Source organism: Staurois parvus, unplaced genomic scaffold (genome assembly GCF_062004578.1).
Source record: "Staurois parvus isolate SC_StPar_1 unplaced genomic scaffold, SC_StPar_1.0 ptg002458l, whole genome shotgun sequence".
Classification (NCBI taxonomy): domain Eukaryota; kingdom Metazoa; phylum Chordata; class Amphibia; order Anura; family Ranidae; genus Staurois; species Staurois parvus.
The window spans coordinates 37,501-48,557 of NW_028320254.1; the positions used below are offsets into that span (position 1 = coordinate 37,501).

The window sequence follows — 11,057 nt, forward strand, 5'->3', positions numbered from 1 at the left end:
TTCATGAGTCCCGCCCACCTTCATGTGTTCCGCCCACCATCATGTGTACCCTGCCATCCTGCATGTATCCCCACCCACCTTCATGAGTCCCGCCCACCTTCATGTGTTCCGCCCACCATCATGTGTACCCCGCCATCCTGCATGTATCCCCACCCATCTTTCATGTGTTCCCACCCACCTTTCATGTGTCCCGCCCACCTTCGTGTGTCCCCCGCCATCCTGCATGTATCCCCACCCACCTTTCATGTATCCCCACCCACCTTTCATGTGTCCCGCCCACCATCATGTGTACCCCGCCATCCTGCATGTATCCCCACCCACCTTTCATGTGTCTCTGCCCATCTTCATATGTACCCCGCCCACCTTCATGTGTCCCCACCTACTTCCTACTTAACTTTTCTGACATGTCACACCTAGGCTGAGATGATGTCATCAGTCTGCTGCAGGCAGGAGGAAGCATTTCCTCAGTCTCCCCTCCCCCAGTGATCAGACTGTACATTTTAACAGCTTTTCCTTTTTTTAAATTAAAATAAAAAAATTTTTTGGGGGGGGGGCTTTTCCTTTTTTTAAATTAAAATAAAAAAATTTTTTGGGGGGCTTTTCATCTTTTATTTTTAATTTATTAAACTTAAATTTGTTCTATTTTTTTTAAGGGGGTTTTGCATTTCTTAAACTTTATTTTTTTCTATTTGTTTTGGGGGGGGGGGGTTTCATTTTTAATTTAAACTTTTTTTTTATTTTTTGGAGGGGGGTTTCATTTTTTAGTTATTAAACTTACATTTTTTTTGGGGGGGGGGCTTTTCCTTTTCTACATTCAAAATTACATTTTTTTTGGGGGGGCTTTTCATCTTTTATTTTTAATTTATCAAACTTACATTTTTCTAATTTTGGAGGGGGTTTTCACTTTGTATTTCTTAAACTTTAATTTTTTTTAAATAATTGTTTTTTTAGGGGGGGGGGCTTTCATTTTTTTAAAATCAAAATTGTATTTTGTTTTGGGGGGGGGGGGGGAGGATTTTTCATTTCTTTAATTATTTTTCATATTTTATTTAAAATTTATAAACTAATTTTTTTTTATTTTTTTTTTTGGGGGGGGGGGTCATTTTATATTTATGAAACGATTTGGGGGCCTTTTCATATGGGGGGGGCCTTTTCATTTTTCATTGCTTTAATTTCTTTTCCCACCTTGCGGGGGCTGATACGTGATGTCACGTCGGGGGCAGGGAAGGGGTTACGGGAATATTGCCCCTGAAGATGGCGTCTCACCCCAGCACCCGCTGCAGCCACCCGGACAGGCGGGAGGATCCGAGGTTCAGCTCCTGCAGGGATTTCAGCTGTGCGAGGAGCGCGGCGAATCTCCTGGTGGCGTCCTCCATGTCGGGGGTGGGGCGGCGGAGGTCGACGTTGCTGTACGGCAGTTGGAGGCTGCGCAGGGCGTGGAATCTCGCCATGGCGGGCAGGACGGCGTTGAGACCCTCCAGGCCGAGGTTGTTGAAGCTGAGGTCGATCTGGCGCACCCCCGCCGGTTCCAGGAGTTCCAGCAGCGCCACCGTCCTCCGCAGGGACAGCTCCTTGGCCCGCAGGTCACGGCACCGCAGACGTAGGGGCCCGTGGACGCTGGCCTGGAGCGCCTCCCGCAGGACGGAGAAAGATGTGCTGTTCACGTAGAGGTCCACCCGCACTTCCACCACGCACGCGGAGTCCGGGGGGTCGGGCGGGACCGGCGCGGAGTTTCCGTCTCCCCGCCTCCTCTTCGCCGCTTGGGTGGCTTCGCTGCGGCGCCTCTTGGAGAGCTCGATGCATGCCTTGGCCAGGGTCACCGTGCGTGACAATGCGCTCATCGCGTCAGGGCCTTGTTCCAAGATGGCGGTGCGGGCGCCCGTCATGTCGAGGAGACGCAAGCGATGCCCCTGCGCAACAAGAGCGAAAGGTTAGTGTGCGTGCCCAACGGACATCAACTGCAAAACATAAACCCATATCAGTTATGAGTGGAGTGGCCCTTTAAGGTCCTTTCATTAAGTGTATTGGCCCTTTAAGGCCCTGCCATTGAGTGGAGTGGCCCTTTAAGGTCCTTCCATTGAGTGGAGTGGCCCTTTAAGGTCCTTCCATTGAGTGTATTGGCCCTTTAAGGTCCTTCCATTGAGTGGAGTGGCCCTTTAAGGTCCTTCCATTGAGTGGAGTGGCCCTTTAAGGTCCTTCCATTGAGTGGAGTGGCCCTTTAAGGTCCTTCCATTGAGTGGAGTGGCCCTTTAAGGTCATGCCATGGAGTGGAATGGCCCTTTAAGGTCCTGCCATGGAGTGGAATGGCCCTTTATGGGTCCTGCCATTGAGTGGAGTGGCCCTTTAAGCTCCTGCCATTGAGTGGAATGGCCCTTTAAGCTCCTGCCATTGAGTGGAATGGCCTTTTAAGCTCCTGCCATTGAGTGGAATGGCCCTTTAAGGTCCTGCCATTGAGTGGAATGGCCCTTTAAGGTCCTGCCATTGAGTGGAATGGCCTTTTAAGCTCCTGCCATTGAGTGGAATGGCCCTTTAAGGTCCTGCCATTGAGTGGAATGGCCCTTTAAGGTCCTGCCATTGAGTGGAATGGCCCTTTAAGGTCCTGCCATTGAGTGGGAATGGCCTTTAAGGTCCTGTTATTGAGTGGAATGGCCCTTTAAGGTCCTTCCATTGAGTGGAATGGCCCTTTAAGGTCCTGTTATTGAGTGGAATGGCCCTTTAAGGTCCTTCCATTGAGTGGAATTGCCCTTTAAGGTCCTTCCATTGAGTGGAGTGGCCCTTTAAGCTCCTTCCATTGAGTGGAGTGGAATGGCCCTTTAAGGTCCTGCCATTGAGTGGAGTGGCCCTTTAAGGTCTTCCATTACAGGGAACTTCACCTTTTTTATTGAAAAAGAGGCATCTCCACCCGAGACCTCCTAAGCCTCTACAGAGGATGTAAGTCGCCATTGTGAAATGATTCTGAAAATACAAGTTCCCTGGCTGTCATGCTGATCCAATGGTTTCGGGCAACTGCCATTTCTTTCTTGTCTATTGAGGGACACGCCCATTTTTAGACCATAGGGTTATGCTGCCACCTACAGGAGGACTGGACACTGACAATGAGAATAGGCCAACCTCCAGTGTAACCCCCAACATCGGTGTCAGTAAGTGCAATAATGACCCCCAACATTGGTATGAGTACTATTACCCCCCCCCCCACTCTTGAAATCCCCCCCCCCCCATTGCACTGGGGGTTGTGACAGTGAAGGGTAACCCACCATCCCCCCCAATGGGAATCCCTCACCCATCACACGGTCATGCACCGCTCTCTCTCAGCAGGCTGGGATTTTGCTTGTACTATGGGCGGAGATACAGTAACTCCACCCACAGTAACTCCACCCACAGTAGTCTCTCTCATTCAGTACCCAGAAAACACAGAATGTTCCAGCGCCCGACCCCCTACTGCCCCCCTTAGATTGCCCCGTTGCCCGAGGGCTGCGTGTTGGGCACCAGCAACCTAGAGGATCAGCCTGTAGTTCCCGGCTTACCTCTCCACCCCAAAGCGGGAAGCATTTGTACCCCCTCCATCCTCTACTTCAGTACTTGTTCCACATTTGGGACCTTCTTGACCCTCCAGCTGTAGGATTTGAGGCCGGTGGTTCACTCACCCTTCTGCCTAAAGGTGCGCCCCCACTTCTACAAGTGGGGGGCTGTCTGTTCATCTCCATGTGGCTTTGGGCGGTGTGCCTTCTACACTCCCTCTCTATAGTTCCCTCAAGAACCCTTGAGTCAGGTTCCCCTCCATCAGCCATTCATTGTTGTTTGAGTGTAGCGACCTACCTACAAGGTACCTACAAGTCTCTTCCAAGGCCATTCCGGGTCCTCACACAGACTCCGGCTCCTTCTTCCAGCACCATTCTCTATATCTTTAGACACTGCAGAGCCCTTTCTGGTACCATTTAGCCTTCCCATTCTGTTGGGGGAACTTCAGACCTTCAAGGTTGTCCTGGGCCAGTCCCTACTGTTCCCTGTCCTGATGAGAACCTGCATTATCTAGTCTATTTGTCCTTTGCAGGCCTTGTGTTGTCCCACTTGTTTGGTGGATTGTTGGTGGTCTCTCTGCCTTAGCTGGGTTGGACTCAAGGTCCTTCAAGAAACATCTTGTGGATTGTTGGTGGTCTCTCTCTGCCTTCGCTGGATTGGGCTCAAGGTCCTTTAGGAGCATCCTGTAGATTGTTGGTGGTCTCTCTCTGCCTTAGCTGGGTTGGGCTCAAGGTCCTTCAAGAAACATCTTGTGGATTGCTGGTGGTCTCTCTCTGCCTTAGCTGGGTTGGGCTCAAGGCCCTTCAAGAAGCATCCTGTGGATTGTTGGTGGTCTCTCTGCCATAGCTGGGTTAGGCTCAAGGTCCTTCAAGAAGCATCCTGTGGATTGCTGGTGGTCTGTCTCTGCCATAGCTGGGTTAGGCTCAAGGTCCTTTAAGAAGCATCCTGTGGATTCTTGGTGGTTTCTCTGCCTTAGCTGGGTTGGGCTTATGGTCCTTCTAGAAGCACCTTATGGATTCTTGGTGGTCTCTCTGCCTTAGCTGGATTGGGCTCAAAGTCCTTCAAGAAGCATCCTGTGGATTGCTGGTGGTCTCTCTGCCTTAGCTGAGTTGGGCCTAAGGTCCTTCAAGAAACATCCTGTGGATTGTTGGTGGTCTCTCTGCCTTAGCTGAGTTGGGCTCAAGGTCCTTCAAGAAGCATCCTGTGGATTGCTGGTGGTCTGTCTCTGCCTTAGGTGGGTTGGGCTCAAGGTCCTTCAAGAAGCATCTTATGGATTCTTGGTGGTCTCTCTGCCTTAGCTGGGTTGGGCCTAAGGTCGTTTAAGAAGCATCCTGTGGATTCTTGGTGGTTTCTCTGCCTTACCTGGGTTGGGCTCAAGGTCCTTCAAGAAGCATCATGTTGATTCTTGGTGGTCTATCTCTGCCTCAGCTGGGTTGAGCTCAAGGTCCTCCAAGAAGCATCCTGTGGATTCTTGGTGGTTTCTCTGCCTTACCTGGGTTGGGCTCAAGGTCCTTCAAGAAGCATCATGTTGATTGTTGGTGGTCTATCTCTGCCTCAGCTGGGTTGAGCTCAAGGTCCTCCAAGAAGCATCCCGTGGATTCTTGGTGGTCTATCTCTGCCTCAGCTGGGTTGGGCTCAAGATCCTTCTAGAAGCATCCTGTGGATTCTTGGTGGTCTATCTCTGCCTCAGCTGGGTTGGGCTCAAGGTCCTTCTAGAAGCATCCTGTGGATTCTTGGTGGTCTATCTCTGCCTCAGCTGGGTTGGGCTCAAGGTCCTTCTAGAAGCATCCTGTGCATTCTTGGTGGCCTATCTCTGCCTCAGATGGGTTGAGCTCAAAGTCCTTGAAGAAGCATCCTGTGGATTGTTGGTGATCGCTCTGACTTAGCTGGGTTGGGCTCAAGGTCCTTCAAGATGCATCCTGTGAATTGTTGGTGGTCTATCTCTGCCATAGCTTGGTTGGGCTCAAGGTTCTTCAGTAAGCATCCTTCCCTGTTCCCATGTTTGTCGTGGACCTGTGAGCAGCCTACCCCTCAGTTGGACTGCTTCTGGGTGTCCTGCTGGTCTTAGAATCAATCTCTGTGTCCCTCAATGGACAGGACTTTTGTACTCACGGTAAAATATTTTTCCTGGAGTCCATTGTGGGACACAGGTTCCCCCATCTGTGTTTTTAGGCCCTGATGCATGCTGGGTAAAGGAGAGGTTACACTGTCTTAGCCAGTGTCCAATCCTCCAGTAGGTGGCAGGATCACCCAGCGGTAGAAGAATTCCGGTTTCCCTCAATGGACTCCAAGAAAGGATTTTAAGGTGAGTACAAGAATCTTAATTTCCAAAAGACTCCTTTGGCCCAGGATTTCCCGGGGACTCTGGTGTGGACATCTCTGAGTTCCATCCCAGCTCCCCCTCCCCCCCAAGAGTCTCATTCCTCCTGCAGGATTGGTCAGTTACCTCTCTCTACTCATCCTGTAATGTTGGCTCATGGCGTCGCCCAGGGAGGCCACAATGCCCAGTATGACGGTCTGCATGGACTGCCGGCTGAAATGGAGGTGGGCATGGCGGCCTCGGAGCAGCTCCTGGAAGCTGAGGATGGGGAACGGCCATCTCTGCACCAGGTCCTGCAGCACCAGAGTCTTCCTCCCCAGGAAAGCGGCAGCGAAGAGCGGCGAGTAGAGCTCACGGGGGATGGAGTCCAGCGCCCGGTGGAAGGAGGCGTGGTCACTCACCACCTTCTGCGCGCATGCATATACCAGAGACAGCATGACTCCGCCCCCATTATCCCCGTCCCTGGAAAGACAAAGAACACACAGCGCTCAGATATGCGGGACACCAGTCATGGAGACCACCCAAAAATACCAGCCTGGTTGTCACCTTCATCCTCTTCAGTGCTTTATGAGTAACCAGCCTGGAACAAGCAAGCAGCCAGTGAGGGCCAAATGATTTTTCCGCTGTGGTCAGCATGGCAGCCAGGAAACTGGCATTTCCAGGAGATCAGTTGTTGTCTTCATGACAAAAGCGACACCTTAAGAGTTTTGTAACGAGAACAGGGGCGGACTGACCATGCGAGCACTGCCGAGGGCCCGGGGTCAGTAGGGGCCCCATGAGATGCCCCTGGTACCTTTCATTGGTTTTTTCATAGGCTTTTTTGGGTGTGGGCGAGGACACGGAGGCCCCATGATCCCCTATTGCCCAGGGGCCCCATGAGTTGTCAGTCCGCCCCTGAACGAGAATTTAGGACAGCGGATGAGGCTCATTGGCCTCATTAAAGTGCAACTCCACCCCAAAACGGTTTTTACATTTAGTTGTGGGAGGAACGGGGGAAGATTAGGACCCATTCACATTCGTCCGACACGATGTGGGAGTTGTGAGCTCTGGTATCCAATGTCAATGGCACCCCAATGGGCGCATTGGCCCCAACGCACCCCCCCCCCCGGATACGCATGGTGATGGACTACAGTGGCTGCCATGTGTGCAGGTGCACTGAGAGGGGCGCTATGGAGTCCACTGATATGACTGGTCTGCCACATGAACGAGCCGCAATGGAGGCTCATCTTCAATGGCGGCCCACCCATTTGTACGCGGCGCGTGTCAGCGCATGACGTAACGCGCGTTACGGCACTGCCCCGGAATGGACAGGTGTGAACGGGCCCCTTCGGGTTGTTACTTCTCTCTAGGGGCCCCATTGGAGGTCCCGGTGACAACCTGTAGAAGCCGCCCTGATTTTCCATTTCCAATTCCATCCGTCATGGTTGGCGTCACCAGCGGAATCATAGCGATTCCGGGGTCCTCGGGGGTTCAGTCCATTCCCCTTTTGGGGACCCCTAAGAGTGTCACCCCAACCAAAGCCTCCGCTGGAAGTTCCTCCGGTGTAAATAAGGGGGCTGCTTCTTCCTCACTTCCTGGGGGGGTCCTAAGACTTCACTGGCTGCATGCTTGTTCCAGAATGAGCCCAGGGTGAAGGCACATTCCCACCAGGACAGGCACTCAGGGGCCCCACAGCCTCACACCCACCTGCAGCCAGGTTCCCAGGGCCCGCTCACCGATGACGTCATCTGGAATCCCCTTCCTGATTGGTGGAAGGAAGTGAAAGTATCGCGCAGGGGGCGCGGTGTCCGGCAGGTGGCGCTGTCACGCAATGATACATCTTGCAGTACCGGTTGAGGTCGGCGGGTGTCGGTCCCTCCATCTGTGATATCTGCGGTTGCGCGGCAGAGGGGGAGTAGTACCGGATAGAGCCAGGAGGTGGCGCTCTCTCTCTTAGTACATGGCCATGAGGAGCAGTACCGCAATGTGGCCACAGCAGAGGTGGCGCTCGAGTATCAGCTGGTGATCCGTACTGTATAGAGGTGTAGTACCAGCAGTGTATCCGGCAGGTGGCGCTCTAACTCCTAGTGCGATGCCTGCCTATTGTGCAGTATACGGGGTGTAGTACCAGAGCTGTACCCGGCAGGTGGCGCTCACTCCCAGTGTGATGTCTGTCATTGTGTGGCACTGGCGGTGTAGTACCGCACTCTTCCTGCCAGGTGGCGCTCTCACTCCCCATGTGATGTCTGTCATTGTGTGACACTGGCGGTGTAGTACCGCACTCTTCCTGCCAGGTGGCGCTCTCACTCCCCATGTGATGTCTGTCATTGTGTGACACTGGCGGTGTAGTACCGCACTCTTCCTGCCAGGTGGCGCTGGCGTTGTCCCGGGATCCGGAAGTGTCCTATCTGTCAGCCGATCTCGGGGGCCCCGGAGGACGATAATGGCAGGTGGGGGCCCCTCTCAGCCTCTGCCCACAGTGCTGGTGTCGGTCTGGGCCTGGCGGGAGGGGGCGGGGAACTCTCGGGAGGATCTACAGTTACAGCTGAGTGTGGAGGCCGAGAACCCCGGAGACTTCCGACTGGCTGTCCGTCACCCGGCCCGCGGGCCGAATCCCAATACGGTGAGCGGAGGAGGGGTGTCCTGGGGGCTCTGTGTCCCTGGTGGGGGGAGGGGTGTCCTGGGGGCTCTGGGAGGAGTGTCGTGGGGGGGGGTGTCCTCGGAGGAGTGTCCTGGGGGCTCTGTCTTTGGTGAGGGGGGGTGTCCTGGGGGCTTTGGTGTGGGGGGAGTGTCTTGGGGGGGTGTCCTGGGGGCTCTGTCCCTGGTGAGGGGGGGTGGGTGTCCTGGGGGCTCTGTCCCTGGTGAGGGGGGGGGGGGGGTGTCCTGGGGGCTCTGTCCCTGGTGAGGGGGGGTGGGTGTCCTGGGGGCTCTGTCCCTGGTGAGGGGGGGGGGGTGTCCTGGGGGCTCTGTCCCTGGTGAGGGGGGGGGGTGGTCCTGGGGGCTCTGTCCCTGGTGAGGGGGGGGTGTCCTGGGGGCTCTGTCCCTGGTGAGGGGGTGGGTGTCCTGGGGGCTCTGTCCCTGGTGAGGGGGGGTGGGTGTCCTGGGGGCTCTGTCCCTGGTGAGGGGGGGGGTGTCCTGGGGGCTCTGTCCCTGGTGAGGGGGGGGTGTCCTGGGGGCTCTGTCCCTGGTGAGGGGGGGTGGGTGTCCTGGGGTCTCTGTCCCTGGTGAGGGGGGGGTGTCCTGGGGGCTCTGTCCCTGGTGAGGGGGGGGGGTGTCCTGGGGGCTCTGGGAGGAGTGTCCTGGGGGCTCTGTCTTTGGTGAGGGGGGAGGGGTGTCCTGGGGGGCTCTGTCCCTGGTGAGGGGGGGTGTCCTGGGGGCTCTGTCCCTGGTGAGGGGGGGTGTGCCTGGGGGCTCTGTCCCTGGTGAGGGGGGGGTGTGCTGGGGGCTCTGTCCCTGGTGAGGGGGGGGGGGTGTCCTGGGGGCTCTGTCCCTGGTGAGGGGGGGGGGGTGCTGGGGGCTCTGTCCCTGGTGAGGGGGGGTGTCCTGGGGGCTCTGTCTCTGGTGGGGGGGGAGGGGTGTCCTTGGGGCTCTGTGTCTGGTGGGGGGTGTCCTGGGGGCTCTGTGTCTGATGGGGGGGGGTGTCTTGGGGGCTCTGTCCCTGGTGAGGGGGGGGGGTGTCCTGGGGGCTCTGTCCCTGGTGAGGGGGGGTGTCCTGGGGCTCTGGGAGGAGTTTCGTGGGGGGGTGTCCTCGGAGGAGTGTCCTGGGGGCTCTGTCCCTGGTGAGGGGGGGTGTCCTGGGGCTCTGTCCCTGGTGAGGGGGGGGGGGTGTCCTGGGGGCTCTGTCCCTGGTGAGGGGGGGTGTCCTGGGGGCTCTGTCTCTGGTGGGGGGGAGGGGTGTCCTTGGGGCTCTGTGTCTGGTGGGGGGTGTCCTGGGGGCTCTGTGTCTGATGGGGGGGGTGTCTTGGGGCTCTGTCCCTGGTGAGGGGGGGGGGTGTCCTGGGGGCTCTGTCCCTGGTGAGGGGGGGTGTCCTGGGGGCTCTGGGAGGAGTTTCGTGGGGGGGTGTCCTCGGAGGAGTGTCCTGGGGGCTCTGTCTTTGGTGAGGGGGGGGTGTCCTGGGGGCTCTGTCCCTGGTGAGGGGGGGTGGGTGTCCTGGGGGCTCTGTCCCTGGTGAGGGGGGGGGGTGTCCTGGGGGCTCTGTCCCTGGTGAGGGGGGGTGGGTGTCCTGGGGGCTCTGTCCCTGGTGAGGGGGGGGGGTGTCCTGGGGGCTCTGTCCCTGGTGAGGGGGGGGGGGGGGTGTCCTGGGGGCTCTGTCCCTGGTGAGGGGGGGGGGTGTCCTGGGGGCTCTGTCCCTGGTGAGGGGGGGGGGTGTCCTGGGGGCTCTGTCCCTGGTGAGGGGGTGGGTGTCCTGGGGGGCTCTGTCCCTGGTGAGGGGGGGTGGGTGTCCTGGGGGCTCTGTCCCTGGTGAGGGGGGGGTGTCCTGGGGGCTCTGTCCCTGGTGAGGGGGGGGGTGTCCTGGGGGCTCTGTCCCTGGTGAGGGGGGGGGTGTCCTGGGGGCTCTGTCCCTGGTGAGGGGGGGGGTGTCCTGGGGTCTCTGTCCCTGGTGAGGGGGGGGTGTCCTGGGGGCTCTGTCCCTGGTGAGGGGGGGGGGTGTCCTGGGGGCTCTGGGAGGAGTGTCCTGGGGGCTCTGTCTTTGGTGAGGGGGGGAGGGGTGTCCTGGGGGCTCTGTCCCTGGTGAGGGGGGGTGTCCTGGGGGCTCTGTCCCTGGTGAGGGGGGGGTGTGCTGGGGGCTCTGTCCCTGGTGAGGGGGGGGGTGTGCTGGGGGCTCTGTCCCTGGTGAGGGGGGGGGGGTGTCCTGGGGGCTCTGTCCCTGGTGAGGGGGGGGGGTGCTGGGGGCTCTGTCCCTGGTGAGGGGGGGGTGTCCTGGGGGCTCTGTCTCTGGTGGGGGGGGAGGGGTGTCCTTGGGGCTCTGTGTCTGGTGGGGGGGTGTCCCTGGGGGCTCTGTGTCTGATGGGGGGGGGGTGTCTTGGGGGCTCTGTCCCTGGTGAGGGGGGGGGGTGTCCTGGGGGCTCTGTCCCTGGTGAGGGGGGGTGTCCTGGGGGCTCTGGGAGGAGTTTCGTGGGGGGGTGTCCTCGGAGGAGTGTCCTGGGGGCTCTGTCCCTGGTGAGGGGGGGTGTCCTGGGGGCTCTGTCCCTGGTGAGGGGGGGGGGGGGGTGTCCTGGGGGCTCTGTCCCTGGTGAG

The 11,057-nt window shown here is 57.7% G+C and overlaps 1 protein-coding gene across 1 annotated transcript in view; it reads right to left on the reverse strand.

Annotated features, from left to right (window-relative positions):
• Positions 1–7,571, reverse strand: part of LOC149430852 (leucine-rich repeat-containing protein 14-like) — an 8,463-nt gene extending 892 nt beyond the window's left edge. The window contains exons 1-4 of the mRNA XM_089665993.1: positions 7,526–7,571; positions 5,966–6,301; position 5,883; positions 1,267–1,910 (exon numbers count right to left, since the gene is read on the reverse strand). Coding sequence (XP_089522119.1) covers positions 1,267–1,910; position 5,883; positions 5,966–6,301; positions 7,526–7,566 — 1,022 coding nt within the window. The 5' untranslated portion in view covers positions 7,567–7,571. The remainder of the gene's footprint in view (positions 1–1,266; positions 1,911–5,882; positions 5,884–5,965; positions 6,302–7,525) is intronic.
• Positions 7,572–11,057: the final 3,486 nt, after the last annotated feature.